General features: G+C 40.0%; 1 protein-coding gene across 2 annotated transcripts in view; it reads right to left on the bottom strand.

Annotated features, from left to right (window-relative positions):
• Positions 1 to 14264, bottom strand: part of CDK8 (cyclin dependent kinase 8) — a 175154-nt gene extending 160890 nt beyond the window's left edge. For both annotated transcript variants that reach the window (XM_049867872.1, XM_049867873.1), the window contains exon 1: positions 13447 to 14264. In XM_049867872.1, coding sequence (XP_049723829.1) covers positions 13447 to 13574 — 128 coding nt within the window. In that variant the 5' untranslated portion in view covers positions 13575 to 14264. The remainder of the gene's footprint in view (positions 1 to 13446) is intronic.
• Between the last annotated feature and the right edge of the window lie 1441 nt (positions 14265 to 15705).

Here is a 15705-nt window from a genome sequence, read left to right as displayed (position 1 = left end):
AGGTCTGGTACATTACTGGAAAACCAGCCTCCACTTTGCCAGAACTGCAGTAATGTGCTGGGGTTTTTACCCAGGTGGGATAAAACTCCCTGTGGATATAGCTTCACTTAGTGGAAACTTTACTCCTTGCCAGTTATCTCAGTTATCTAGTGCTGCTATAAAAGAAACACCACAAGTGGATGGCTTTAACAAACAGAAGTTTATTCTCTCACAGTTTAGGTGGCTAGAATTCCAAATTCAGGGTGCCAGCTCCAGGGGAAGACTTTCCTTATTGGCTCTGGGGAAGGTCCTTGTCATCGATCTTCCCCCTGGTCTAGGAGCCTCTCGGTGCAGGGACCCTAGGTCCAAAGGACACACTCTGCTCCTGGCTCTTCTTCCTTGGTGGTAATGAGGTCCCTCTCTTCTCTGCTTGCTTCTCTCTTTTATATTTCAAACGAAACTGACTCAATTTATAACCTAATCCTGCAGATTATGCCCTGCCTCATTAACATAATTGCCTCTAATCCTGCCTCATTAACATCACAGAGTTTACAATTTAAAACAGGAAAATTAAATTACATCAGGTCACAAAATGAAGGACAACCACACAATACTGGAAATCACGGTCCAGCCAAGATGACACACATTTTTGGTGGACATAATTCAATCCATAACGCCCGCAATATCATCCAGAGCAAACGTCCCTGTGGGGAACTTTGGGGGCCTGCGAAGTTCCACCTTGATCTGTGAACATACTATATGCAAAGATAGATGTAAAGGATATTTATTGCAATGCTGTTCCAATAGTGGAAAAAATGAAAACCACCTAAATGTACTTCAATTGGACCAGTATATTATATTTATAAAACAGAATGAGAAATTTTGTATATCAATAGTAGTTAATTCAGAATTACATGTGCTGATATAGATTTCCAACGTACTACCTAGAAAAAAGCAAGGTACAGGACAATATATACAGTATCACACCATTTATGTTTAAAGAAGATAATATAAAGACTTCTCTAATTCTGACACATAACCCAGCAACCACTAGAGAAATGGTAAATGTAACTTCATAAAAATAAAGTTGTGCATGAAAAATAATACCATAAACAGTCAAAAGATAAACCACAAATAGAAAGCATTCACAACAAACTTAACAGTGGCTAGCTCTTGGGAGAGGAAATGAGTGGCTGGAGGGGATGGATACAAGTAGACCTGAGTTTTCACTCCCTTAGTATAATTTTTTTTCCATGTGCATGTATTATCTGCTCAAAATGAATAAAGTGTTAGAATAAATTTCAAATTCTGCCCATGCATATATAAACTTGCATATGCATACACACGAAGAACTGCTGACAATTATCCTCACGGAGTAGAAACAGATCTGTGGTAGAAGGGAAGCTTAGATTTTCCCAGGTACTAATATGTACTGGTTGAATTTTCCAAACTTATTTTATAATAAAAATACAGTTGTTGCAAGTGCTTAACTTTTGACCCTGAAATTCCACTTCAGGTATTTGATGCCATACTGGCAAACTGCTGACAGTTCTATGAGGTTCATCCATCCTAATTTTAAAGGCTAAAATTTGGAGAACACTTAAATTTCTATCAATAAAGAACTGGTTAACTAAATACATATTTATATGCATCCAAATAAATATGATGCTCTGTAATAATTACAGGTGGTGACATAGACCTATATTTTCTGACATGAAAACGTACATATTTTTGACTGAACCCATACTTTGATTAAAAAAGTACATAATGTTTTTGATATAAGATCACAGTAGATTTCATTAATCTATGTCTATATTCAGACAGTTATCTGGAAAGATAATAATGAAAATAGTAATTATCTCCTAGTAGTAGAGTCAGGGGTTTCAGTTTCTGCATACATTTCTGAACTATTTGGATTTTTCACAATGAAAATGTGCCATTTTTATAACCAGAAAAATAAAGCTATTTTCTTTTTTAAAAAATAAGAAATATCTTTAGTAGCTATACATATATATTTTAAGGTTCAGCTTCAGTAAAACTCTACGGAGCAGTTGTACTCTGTCCTGTAGGGTCGCTATGAGTCGGAATCAACTCGACGGCAGTGGGTTTTGGTTTGGTTTCAGTAAAACAGCCCAGGTGTAAGTAAAGATGGAAGGGGAGCTTTGCAGCTTCGCTCTGAATGATGAGACTAGCCATAAGGCATCAAACATTTTGGATAAAACCACAAAGTGTGCTATGATTTAAGCTTTGTTGTCCAAAATTCTTTAGCTTAATTTTTCTCTTATTTAAAATATTTGACTTAGCCCAGACACTGCGCTACCTCACTTGACCCCTGTGCTGCATATGGCACAGCCAAGCACTCCTTCTGGGAACACTCTGCCTGGCTGTTAGGAGTCTACCTACAAGGTCCTGGTTTTTCTCAGAGTTGCTGAGTACAGCCAATAAGCTGTATACTGCTCAACTCCTGTTTCCCTCCTCCCCCTCTGAACTCAAATTCTTGGCCTCCTGGGTAGACCTCTCTTTGTCTACAGTCTGTCCTAGCCATTTTATCAATCTACACACTCTCCCTAGGGAACTGCATCTTCACGGAAGTTACTACTTCAAGTACTTGGTAGCCCCCAAGTCTATTTCTATCCAGATCTCTCTCTGGAGCACTAGATTTATGTATCTGCCTAAGGGACATTTCTTCTTAGATGTTTAACAGGCACCTAAAAGTCAACATCTCGAAACTGAACTCATTATCCTCCCTATCAAACTTACTCCTCTTCCTGTTTTGGCTAGCTAAAATAAATGGCAATATCCAGCTGCCCAAGCCTGAAACCGGGCATTATCCTTGGTTCTTCTCACTTCTCTATGTCTCACATCCCATAAATCAACAAGTCCCATTGATTCTACTTCCTCCCCACCCCCTCTGTAACTTCCCTAATCCAAGCCTCCAGCATCTCTCAGCCAACTACTTACATTCTCCTACGTCCAGCCTCACTGCGTTGCCAAGCAATCTTTTTAAATGAGAAATCTAAACTTGTTATTACCTGCTTACGATCCTACAAATGGCTCCCATTGCCTTCAGAATAAAGTACAAAGTCCATAACATGATATACAATACCATACACATCTGTCCCCATTTACTTCTCCAACTTCACCTTTTATACATCTCACCCCACCCCTTCCCAAACCAAACAAAATGTGGTCAAGTCGATTCTGACTCATAGGACCCTATGGCACAGAGCAGAACCGCCCCATAAGGTTTCCAAGGCTGTAATCTTTACAGCCTTATAAAGACAGAACAAATCTGTCTTGGAAGAAGTATAACCAGAATGCTTCTTAGAGGCAAGGATGGTGAGACTTCATCCCACAAAGTTTGGGCACATTATCCGGAGGAACCAGTCCCGGGAGAAGGAAATCATGCTTGGCAAAGCCGAGGGTCAGCGAAAGAGAGGAAGGCCCTCAAGGACATGGACTGACACAGCTGCCGCAACAACAGGTTCAAGCATAACAACCGTTGTGAGGGTGGTGCAAGGCCGGGCAGTGTCCACTCTGCTGCACGCTGGGCTGCTGTGTGTCGGAACTGACTCAACAGCCCCTGACAACAACAACAACGATCTTTACAGAAGCACGCTGCCACACCTTTCTCCTGCAAAGCAGAGCTGGTGGGTTCAAACCATCAACTTTTTGGTTAGCAGCTTAGCACTTAACCACTGTGCCACCAAGGCTCCCACCCCACCCCTTATTCCTTGCTAAACTCTAACACTGAAATTCTTTCAATTCTCTTTTCATGCTATTTTTCCTTCATATCTACATACATGCTACTTACTCAACGGTGGCTCCAAAGGATGGTTGGAGAGAGCTTTAGTCCTCTCCCCCTAAAGCTTCCAAAATTATTTCAAATAAACAATTCAAGTTGATTGCTATAAATCATCTAACCCCTGTTGTACTCTCTTTTCAACAAGATTGCAACCCCTGCCTGTATAAAGAAATTCTGAAGCCCGGACTAAGGCTACTCTCTGTAGTCTGCAATTTCCCAGCCCCCACTCTCACTCTTATTCGCCGCCCATTCATTTGTTTAACTTCTAATTATCTTTCAAGTCTCAACTGAAATATCATCCTTATGCCCCCAAGAGCAGATTAGGAACCCCCATGGCACCCTATAATTTTCCCTATTGCAGTCCTTATCCCACCATAATTGCCTGTTTACTTGCCTGTGCCCCCCAAAGTCTCTAAGTTCCCTAAGGGCTCAGACCATGAATGAGTTGTTGAATCTCCTGTATCTGGCACAGATCCTGACATAAGAGACATTCAGGAAATAGTATCAAATAAATTATAAATATACAAATTTACAAAAAGAACTACAGCTACAAAGAAACTATATGAAATGCCAAATACTTAAACGATTTAGCTCTACATTTAAAAGAACCTTCAATGTTAAGTCAGCATTAGAAAATAAATTACAAGAATGCCTTACTCTGTGCTTGACATTTTCTTTGGAATTATTTGTAAAGTGAATTTTTGCAAACTGAGTCACATGATAAACACGATGGGGGCAGGGGTTCACTTAAAGAGATTCTTTCGTAAAGTGAAGAAACTCTAATAAATAAATCTACCTGTTCTAAATGAGCTTAAATTTTCAAATAATTTGGATTTCCTTAAAATAGAAGCCTTATAAAATTATTTTCCAATACCTATCTCCCTTTTCCCAGAAATGACTTTTTTAATATAATTACAGCTTATGTTTTTAATTATTATTATTATTTTTTAATTAATTCCTTTAGTTCTCTAGATGACCTATGAATCAAGGCGTACCAAAACACCCTGAGTACACGCTGCGTCATGATGTAAAAACCTCCTCCCCTTGGGATGATTCTTTGTTAGAATTCATAGGCTACAACAAAGTTAGATTTTTAATGGGCTTGTCTACAGAATAGATGAATAACTGAGTTACCTGGCGTAGTAAGCAGTTAACCTAAATAATTTTTTACTCGCATAACAGAAGTAAACTTCAAATATGAAATAACCATTCTATATAAGCCAAGAGTGTAAATAAAATTAAACACTAGCTCTGGTTCAGAGACTATACTTTCCTTCATTTTGAAAGACAGGTCTGATCCTCTTTAAACTGATTCATTTACAAGGTACATTTCAAAAAACACCTTAGTCTTTATATTATCAAATGTGTGGGCCTTCCATTTGGATTCAGCCAATCAACAAAGTTTGCCTCTGCCTTTGGCTTATGGCTTTGTTCAGGTCAGTTTCTGGGAGCCAGCCTATCAAACTTTGCTTCTCTGGGTATTTTCACAAGGCACTGCTTTTCTACATTCTTATAATATGTCTCAGGTTTTTAATGATAGCAAGTCTAGAAAGAATTTCAACTATGAATTTCAGGTGCACAAAAAAAAAGTTATTAAATACCTGTCAACATTTGGCAATGTGCCAGGAGCTGAGAGGAACACAACCATTGCCCCAGAGGAAATATACAATATCTACACTTCAAACATTCTTGCTAGAAATACCCAGAGGACATACAACCATTAACCACATACAGGCTGAAGTCATTAGGTATTATGCCTAAGAAAGAGTAACTATGTTTTGAGGGGTGATGAGTGAAAGAGAAGAAACCCTGGTGGTGTAGTGGTTAAGCACTATGGTCGCTAACCAAGAGGCCGGTAGTTCATATCCACCAGGGGCTCCTTGGAAACTCTGGGGCAGTTCTACTCTGTCCTATAGGGTCACTATGAGTCGGAATCGACTCGACAGCAGTGGGTTTGGGTTTGAGTGAAAGAGAATAACTGGAGTTGTATGCTAAGATAGAGTAGTTAGGATTTCTGAGGTTAAATGTTAGAACCTATTTCAGTGGAAGAAAAAAACATTTCAGCACAGGTGCTGCCTGAGAACAAGTTCAGCATTGAGAATGGTTTGATTTGATGGAGAAGGAACAGTTGTGTGAATCTGTATTTCACAGTCACTGTGATAGACTGTGGTGTAAGCAGTGTCTGGGAATATGGTAGGCTAGCCAGGTCTTGTATGCAAAGCCCTAAGATATTGTTCTAAACCAAAGTCAATGTAAAGCCATTCAAAAGTGGTTCTTAATTGCTTTGGAAAGGTTTGGCAGTTCCTCAAAAAGCTAAGCATGGGGTTACCACATGACTCAGTAATTCCACTCCTAGGTATATCCCCAAGAGAAATGAAAACATATGTCCACATAAAAACTGCACATAAATGTTCATGACATCATTATCTGTAATAGCCAAAAAGCAGAAGCAACTCAAATGTTTAACAACTGATGAATGGATAAACAAAATGTGGTACATCCGTACCAAGGAATATTATCCAACCATAAAAAGGAACAAAATACTGATACATGCTACAACACAGATGACCTTTGAAAACATTATGCTAAATGAAAGAAGACAAACACAAGAGGCCACATATTTATTTTATGATTCCATTTATATGAAATTTTCAGAACAGGCAAATCCATAAAGACAGAGGCAGATTAGTGGTTGCCAGAGGCTGGGGAGAAGGGAGAATGGAGAGTGACTACTAATGCTTTCTTTTTTGAGGTGATGACAATGTTCTAGAATTAGAAGGTGGTGATTGTTGCACATGTTGTGAGTGTACTGAAAACCACTGAACTGTACTTTTTAAAAGGACAGATTTTACGGTACGCGAATTATATCTCAATATGGCGGGGGGGTCCTTGGTATTGTTTCTGCCCAACATATCTGAAGCACATCACATGATCCCATCAATAATGACAGCATTAAATAGTAAAAATCACAATACCAAACGGTCTTCAAGTATTAAGATCAAAATAACAGATGAAAGCCACTTTAGTGGCAACATCAAGAAATACCTTGAGGTGATAAAAGATATTTAAAGACAAAAGATATCCTAGCAGTTTCTAAGTAGCAAAGAGATGACCAAGGCCAGTATGAAGGAAAGGATTTACAAATTGTTGTGAAGGAGGAAAAGGTAGTAGGATTTTCATTCTTTAGCAGCAGCTAAGCACAGAAAAAGAACAGCACTAGTAGGATTGGATTCAACAAGGAAAGGCACTACAAGAAATATGATACCAGCCACAGGGAATAACACATATTTACCAACACTGATTTGGCACATATAGTTCCCAAATTACAAACAGATCACATTTCAAATGTTTGTAAATCAGAATTCTGAACACATTTGCCCAGAGAAATAATTTTCAAAAAAGGAGTTAAGTTTGAAATGGCCTACAATAATTTATTATAATTTTTCATTATTTCCTAGCAGAAATCACAAATGCCAGGAGCTGTCACCTTACCAATACTTCCCATGTCTACACACATCAGAGCTCCAGCAAGAAAAATCCCATTACTTTCTAAACTTTAAATGACGGAAGCACTTTTCCCTCCCATCTGTTGCCACTACCACCTCAGCAGCACAGAAAATTCTGGTTCCCTACTCCTCATGGAGGGTGGAGGTGTGGCCAAAGAAGAATCATCTTCAATCCAGAGCAGCCATCAAAATGGAGTTCTGCTGTGACACGTCTACAAATGAGACATATTAAGGCAGACACTTGGATCTCTGGGGCTCCTTGTATTCTGATTCCCAATAGTCTTGTGATGGAAAATTGCCACACACAACGAAGGTGTCCAGTACATGCTGACAAACGTATCTCCCTTGTTAAATAACAGAGCACTCATCACGGCCAGCAAATACAATGGAACATTTGTGGTGCATGTACATAGTACCACACATACAGTAGGAACTTAATATCTACTGGAAAGGAAAAAGGAGTGGGGAGAAAAGGCATGGGAAGAGCCAACCCCACAAAATTAGGTGAAGTCCGCGGGAAGCACAATAAAAAGCATCACTCTGTCCTATTTCTTCTTGGAATGCCCTTTCTGATGAGATCTTCCCCATCTTTTAACATTTAAGAGGCTTTTCCTGAAAACGCTAGGCAGTTGGAGGCTTCCTTCTCTGAGTTCTCGTATCACTTTGTACTAGTTTTTATTGTGCCTGTTAAAGTGCTACAATTTATTTGCATGTTTGTTTCCCTCAGTAGATGTCTCCTCAAATAATGTGATATTTTACTTATCTTTGCATTTATAATACCTTGGACAGTACCAATAAATATTAATAAATATTTAAATATTTGCGATGCCATAAATATTGAATGAAAGAATGAAAAAATTTCTTCAAATGCTGGAAGGTGCAGTAAAATAACTCACACGAACAAATCCCAAATGAGTGAATTTAATTTGCTAGCCTTGCTATTGAGAAAAAGGTATGAAACTTCAAAGTGGCCTAAACAGTGGATCTGAAAGCACTGGACAGCTAAGGATGATAAATTTCACAAGAAGTAGATAAGAACTACACAGTAAGTATTCTGCCAGACCCTTCCCTTCACATTTTTAAAAGGTTATAACAAATACTCCTTATTGCTCATACAAAATCCCCAGTGATGGAAAGTAAAACATGATTTATTTGACACTTCTGACATGTAAAGAAATATTTAAATCAAACTGAACTTAGGTACAGGGTTCAACAATATTCACAGGGGAAAAACAGGAAGGTGGGATGCTGATTTCTTCCCATTAGACTTGTTTGGAGGAAGAAAGGGTTTCAACCAAGTTCTCATCATAATTAAGGAATTAAAACTCCAATGCAGATGGACTCCAAAGAGGTTCTTTGTGCTGGCTACCAAATGCATCGTTCACAGGAGTGGGAGCAGCCACTAGCCTACAAGTTTCCAACATCTTAGAGATGAAGGCAGAGGAATGACAAAGTGGCATAATACATTAGGTGAAATAGCTTGCAGTCTTTGGAAGTTACCTAACTTCTTTTTGGTGGTTGATGAGAAACCCTAAAACCAAATCCATTGCTGTCGAATTGGTTTCGATTCACAGCAACCCTATGGGACAGAGTAGAACTGCCCCATAGAGTTTCCAAGGCTGTGAATCTACGGATGCCGGCTGCCTCATCTTTCTACTGAAGAGCAGCTGGTATAAACATACCAATGAACCCCCAACCTTTCAGTTAGCAGTCAAGTGCTTAACCACTGCTCCACCAGTGTTCCTGGTTAATAAGAGTCATGTTAAAGCATGAGATTAAGAAATATGAAAATGTGCCACTGTCTAAAGTAAAATTTTGGCTTTAGTGGTTGTTTATCTAATCCTGTAGAAGTATTATATTTTACATTCATAATTTTTATTTTCTCAAATTATAATACTAGAAAATACATAGAAACAACCCAAAAATTACCTACTCGAGCTCCCCAATGTTACAAATAAGGAAACCAAGGTCTACAAGGGTAAATGACTTGCTCATATTGCTAATTAGAAGCAAAATCTGAATTTAAACTCAGGTCTCTAGTCTCCTTAATTTAGAGATCTTTCCACTACATGAAGAACTGTCATATCCCAACCTGCCTTTCATTAGAATTTGGTCACACGCACACACAAAGACACACACATATATTATATACCCACCCAATGCCGTCTAGTTGATTCCGACTCATAGCGATCCTACAGGTATTATGTAAAAAAACCAGGTGCCATGGAGTCGACTCCAACTCACGGCGACCCCTATGTGTATCAGAGTAGAACTGTGCTCCACAGGGTTTTCAGTGGCTGATTTTTTGGAAGTAGACTACCAGGCCTTTCTTCCAACATGCCTATAGACATACCCATATACGTACATACATATTTTTTAGCACTTGAAAAGGACAGTTCAGAAATGTACCCAAAAAGTAAAAGAACAGTTCTGTGATAAGACATTCATGTTTCTGAGTGAGCCACTAGAAATCAAACCTCCATGTCTATGTTTATATTTATATTAAGACAGTAATTTTATGAAGCTAATATTTTTTTTAATATTTAAGAGCATGAGCTCTGGGATAAGAAATCTGCATCTTATCCTCTAATTCCAGCTCTAACATTTAATTAGCCATGTAACCATGGTAAATGGGCTTCATCTTTCTATGCCTCAGTTTCTTCACCTGTAAAACAGAAAAATAATAAAGCCGACTTCATAGGGTTCTGGTGAGGATTGAACAAATGATATACGTAAAGTGCTTTGCCCAGGACCCGATATTTGATAACTGAAAAATTTAGCTATTATTATCATTATCACTGCCTTCTAATCTCTAAGCTTTCTACAAAGAGTGCCAAAAAAGTTTTCTGTATATTTACACACAAAATCCTAACTATATATTAAACATTCTTTTGAATACAGAGTATAACAAATTAGGAATGTTACTGAAGAAAATTCCGTTTGCTTTTCCTTTTTGGAGATAAAACTCTCATTCCAAATTGATTTATAAATCTTACAAATGTCCACTACTTACACTGAAACTTTAGAATTTAAAAATACAAATTGTTTTCTGTCTTCCCTCACTTTTCCATTCTTTCAAACAGAATGAGTTTGGTTGCCTACATTCGGCCAAGAGGAAATGCAACTGACTCAGAAAGAAAATTAATCCCCCTGCTTCCCACTGAGTATCCTTTTGGTGTTCGGACACAAAGGACACTCTCTATCTCATTTATAGTGACAGTGAGAACAAATTAATTCCAAGATTTAGTGTGCATTTATGCTTTCACTGTATTAGAATCTGAAATTAACACAACTATAAAAGGTCCTTTTTCCCTGTATGTGATCACGCCTAAAATAAAGTATTTCTCCCCTTCCTACGTTCCTTAAAATGCTGAGTTTATCATAAGTGTGGTATACTAGCAGGACAGCGTTACTAATTCGTTAAGTTAAAAAAATTGATCTTTCAAGCTGTTTTATTTCCTAAAACTTAATAACTTATGAAACTAACTCCTCAGGTCTAAATTCTTTTACCAGTTACTCATGTTCTATCATGCTCACTGGACAAGTGAAAGGATACAGTATTCACATATGTTCATTTTAATAATCTGTCTAAATAAAACTATTTATAGCATCTCATTTTATTGTACATCTCAGGATTCTCTTTGAAGGCATTGCATTACTGTCTGGGTTCCTAGACTACTCTGAAATTTCAGTTGCAGAATACTTAATTTAATTTGAAAGTAAATCAATACTAAAGACAAATTATTTGTTCATCATCTTTTTATATAAAGATTAAACAGTCACAAATTTAATTTCACCAGGACTCAAATACATTAGATAACATTTCACTGACATAAAATCAAAAGAACCTCATAAATAAAATGCTGTATTCTACCAGAGTGAGGTTACAAAAAAGCCAACCTGAAAAAATACCCTCTAGAAAACAAAGATTGTTTTAAATAATTTTAAAACTCTCTTGACATGTCATCCATTAAAAGAAAAGTTCATCATACAAACAAAATCATTAAAGTTGCTAAAAACATGCCCAAAGGACTGCGAATGAAAAATTAATTTTTCCAAAACACAAGCTACTTTCTGGCTATCAGAAATGACAAAGAAATGTTTATACACTATACATTGAGCTATGTTTAAATTGTGTACCCAGTGAAAACCCAGTGCCGTCAAGTCAATTCCGACTCATGGCAACCCTATAGGACAGAGTAGGACTGCCCATAGAGTTTCCAAGGAGCGCCTGGTGGATTCGAACTGCCAACCCTTTGGTTAGCAGCCGTAGCACTTAACCACTACACCACCAGGGTTTCCATTGTGTAATTCTCCTCAAATTATTAAAACCTAAATTAAACTCTGATCATGAGATATAAAATGTGCTTAAAAGTACCTCAATACTAGTTTTTCAATAAAATATAAAATCAAAGTTAATACAAATATGCATATTTATTACCATAAATTGGTAATTTATGAAAACAAAACTGGCTTCTTTCAGAGAGCTTAAAAATAATTAAAGGTCATCAGAATTTTATCAAGCAGATGACAGACTGGTCAAATGTACTACAATGCCTAATCTCATGGGATTAGGGATTTTATGAATATGCTTAAAATTACATAATACTGGGGGATGAAGAGATGGTTTAAAGCTTTTGAAAAATATTATATGGGAAGCATAATTTAAAAATATATGTCATTACAGAGTAGTACCTTACTGAGAAATCTAATTAGACAACAAGACACAGCAGTATCTCCAGAAGCTGATTTCTCAAATGTCACCAGACCATCCATTCCCCTAAAAAGTACTTTTAAATACATGTGGCACCTGGAGTATCAAGTTTTCAAATTCCTACCTTTAACAGAGATAGCTGTACTGCTTTACTGCTGCATAAAGGCACTGAAATACACATTTCAAATTAATTAGTATTACCATTTTCTTCCTAGGGTCCGTCTTAAATTATTTTAGAAAGGTAACTAAGTAAATCTTAAAAAAAAAAAAAAGCTGAACATACATTTCCTTTCTAATATTCAGAATACTAAAGTATGTACAAATATGGCCTTTTCCCCCTATCCAAGGTAACTTATTTCAGCTTTATGAATGGTTACTCTTTTTTTTCTTTTTTGGTGCTAAATAGTTCTGAACATACCCTACTAATTTGAAATAAAAAAAAGCAATTATTTTAAATGGTAAATAGCAGCTAACCAAACTAACAGTAAAGCTACTTTTGCTTCTAATAAAATCCAAAGCTTTGATTTTATCTTCCCGTAAATTTCTATCATGTTAAAGGCAACAGAAACGACATCCATTTTTGCAAAAGGAAAGCAAAGAGTTAATCCAGTATATTTTCTCCCCAACCTAAATACTGTCTTCTCTTTTGTCAATATTACAAGACATTCATCTACTGACAAAGGAAAAATGAACACTTCACTTGCCCGTTTTAAAACTAAATAGAAACATTACCAGTCATAGATTTAATTACTTCTAGAGAAGAATGTCTAAAGCAAAGGGACTGCTTAAAGTTCAATGCCAGCTGCTAAATTTTGGGCGAACAGCCTTAACACCATACCCCCTATTTGTCACTTGCCTTTCCCCACCACCCACCCTGCACCAAACCCCCATTGTTCCGTGTACAAACTCAGTTAATGATACCCAAAGAGGGATTCCTACATTCATGGAGCACATGATCACTATGAGGAGCTCCTGACAGCCACATTCACTTGCTGCCTTTTCTGCCCTCAATAAAATCTAAATGTGGTAATAAATCCATTATGAAACCGATGAGGGAAAGGACCACTGCGTTCCTTCCAGAGTGACGGATGTCACTCTAGAGGCGGGTGAGGAAATCCTCAGAAGGTTATCATAATAAACCGACCCCCCCCCCCAAAAATCATTTCAACTGACGTTTCATAACGAATACTAAAAAAAAAAAAAAAAACCCGCACTGATGCCCCTGAAAAGTACACAGCCCACGGACGACGGCTGTTCTTCCCGGTCAGCCCCTGCCACCCAGAGGAGCACGCAGGGTCTCTGGCGGCCGCAGATCCCTCGCACAGCACTTCCTCCCGACCTGGCTGGAGCAGACGACGCGGGGTCGAGGAAGTGGGAGCCGGCACCGGCGGCCGCCCTCGCGCTCCTCGCCTCGGCCTGGGGCGACACGCACACACACTCACCCGTCTTTCCTCTTGGCTTTGTAGACGTGACCATAAGTGCCTCGGCCAACTTTGCAGCCCTCGTATTCAAACAGGTCCTCGACCCGCTCCCGCTCGCTGCTCAGCTTCACTTTAAAGTCATAGTCCATTGTCACAGCCTCGGAGGCCGGGGAGCGGGGCCGGGGGGCCGGGTGGCAGCGGTGGGGAACGGGGAGGCACGGGCAGCCGCAGCCCCCGGGAGCCCACCCGCTCTACACCTGGCAGCGGCAGCACCGGCCCGACGGATGCCGCAGGAGCAGCAGGAGGCCCCGCGACAGCCCCGGGGACATCCAGGGGGACAGCGGGGCAAGGTGGGGACGGGGAGGCCTCCCCGCCGGAGGAGAGCGGAGGGACGAGGCTGGGGGAGGGGTGGGGAGCGGTGTCGCTGCCCTCGTCCCCGCGGCTCCCCGGGCGCCGGTCTCCCTCTTCTCCGGCTGCGGAGGGAGCGCGGGGCTGCCGCGGCGGGCGCTCCTCTCCTCCTGGCACACACGCACTCACTCTTCGCACCCGCTCGCACACGCACACGCACACTCACTCACTCACTCACTCTCCATACACTCACACAGAAAAGCGGCGGCCGTACAACAGCCGGTACCTCCTCAGAGAGAAGAGGAGGGAGGGGACTTGCGGAACACGGCCCGGTTGTCGCAAAAACGTCGCGAAGGCTCAGGCTGCCTCGAGCCCTCCCACCACCCGCTCCAGCTGCGGCCCGCCGCCCCTCCCGGCGCCCGACGCCCGGTGACAGGGGGAGAGAGCGAGGGAGCAACTGGCCGGAGCGGCGGCCAAGCACAGCACGTGGGCCGTCCTGAGCGCTGGCCTGAGCCCCAGACTACAATGCCCAGAACGCACGGCGCCACCGTCACCGCCCCTTCCAGGACCCCGCCCCACGCAGGGGCAATGTGAGGGCGTGGTGAATGATGGGATCGGTAGTTCGTGGTGAGAGAAGTTTTAATTCATGTTGTTGGGTGCTGTCCAGTGGTTCCCGAGTCCTAGCGACCGCATGTGACAGGGTAGAATTGTCCCATAGGGTTTTCTAGACTGTAATCTTTATGGAAGCAGATCGCCAGATCTTTCTCCCGCAGAACAGCTGTGTGGGTTTGAACCACCAAACTTTGAGTTAGTAGCCAAGCACTTAAACAGTGCACCACCAGGGCTCCTTTTCAGTTATTTAGGGAACGCTTTTTATTATGTTTTATTATTTTTTACGGCGCACTTTTTATTTTTTAAATATCCTTAGAGTCTAATTTGGGCTATAAACTTGGCCAAGGAAGTTCACGTGTCAGGGAGGCTAGTTTGTATTAGAATCACATTTTGTGCTACTTGACGGTCACTCTCCCGTAAGGTCTGCACAGTACTATTCGCATAAGTGACACATGTTACAGACTTCGAGGAAAGTCAATCAGTGAGGAGTGTGATGCGACACCCAAATACTGTTACTCTTGCGGTAGTTGCCCATGCGAATGGTTCCGGTCTATTCAGAAGGAAGGTTACGTTGAGTATGGCCTTCGTGTAGAACCACCGATGTTTTAGCCATAAGATTACAGTCATGGAGCTAAATCAATGGAAACTAATTTGTTGATAATGTTTAGGTAGAAAAGGTGTCTCCTGGAGGAGCCCTAATATCTTGACAATAATCCCTCAAATTGCCTTATCCCTCTCATTTGCACATTCTTTTTTTGTTTGTTTGCTTCCATTTGTTACCATTTCCACTAATGCTCACCACTGTCCAAACGATATGATCACTCCCACTTTTAAACCCCCATAACACTTTATTTTTTCCACCTGTCCTGTGGTACTCATCAAATTCTGTTTTGTCTTGTATTCCCTCTCCCTTGCTAGATTATAAATTCTTGTAGAGGGTCATATTTTTCTCTTCCATAACACCTAGCATCATACCTTGACTATGGTGCACTGTAAACATTTGTTGACTTAATGAGTGAATGAACATGTTTATGTCAAAAATATCTGTGTACAGATGATGATGATGCAATTTTGTGAAAATCCTCAAAGGAACCCTTGTCTTATATAAATTTCCTCAGAGGAAATCATGACCTCACCATTGGTTTAAGTTGTTTTTACTTTAGCCATTAAACATAATTTAGTGTTTAAGTACCCTGACTCAGGTTAGATGACTCTGAGTTTGAATCCTGCTTGCCATTGATTAGCAGTGTATCCTTGGACTAACTCTGAGCCTCAGTTTGTGTCTTTGCAAAATGGAGATATAAAAGGCCCAACTTAGAA

Source organism: Elephas maximus, chromosome 23 (genome assembly GCF_024166365.1).
Source record: "Elephas maximus indicus isolate mEleMax1 chromosome 23, mEleMax1 primary haplotype, whole genome shotgun sequence".
Taxonomy (NCBI): Eukaryota; Metazoa; Chordata; class Mammalia; order Proboscidea; family Elephantidae; genus Elephas; species Elephas maximus.
This window is presented reverse-complemented; position numbering and strand designations above follow the sequence as displayed.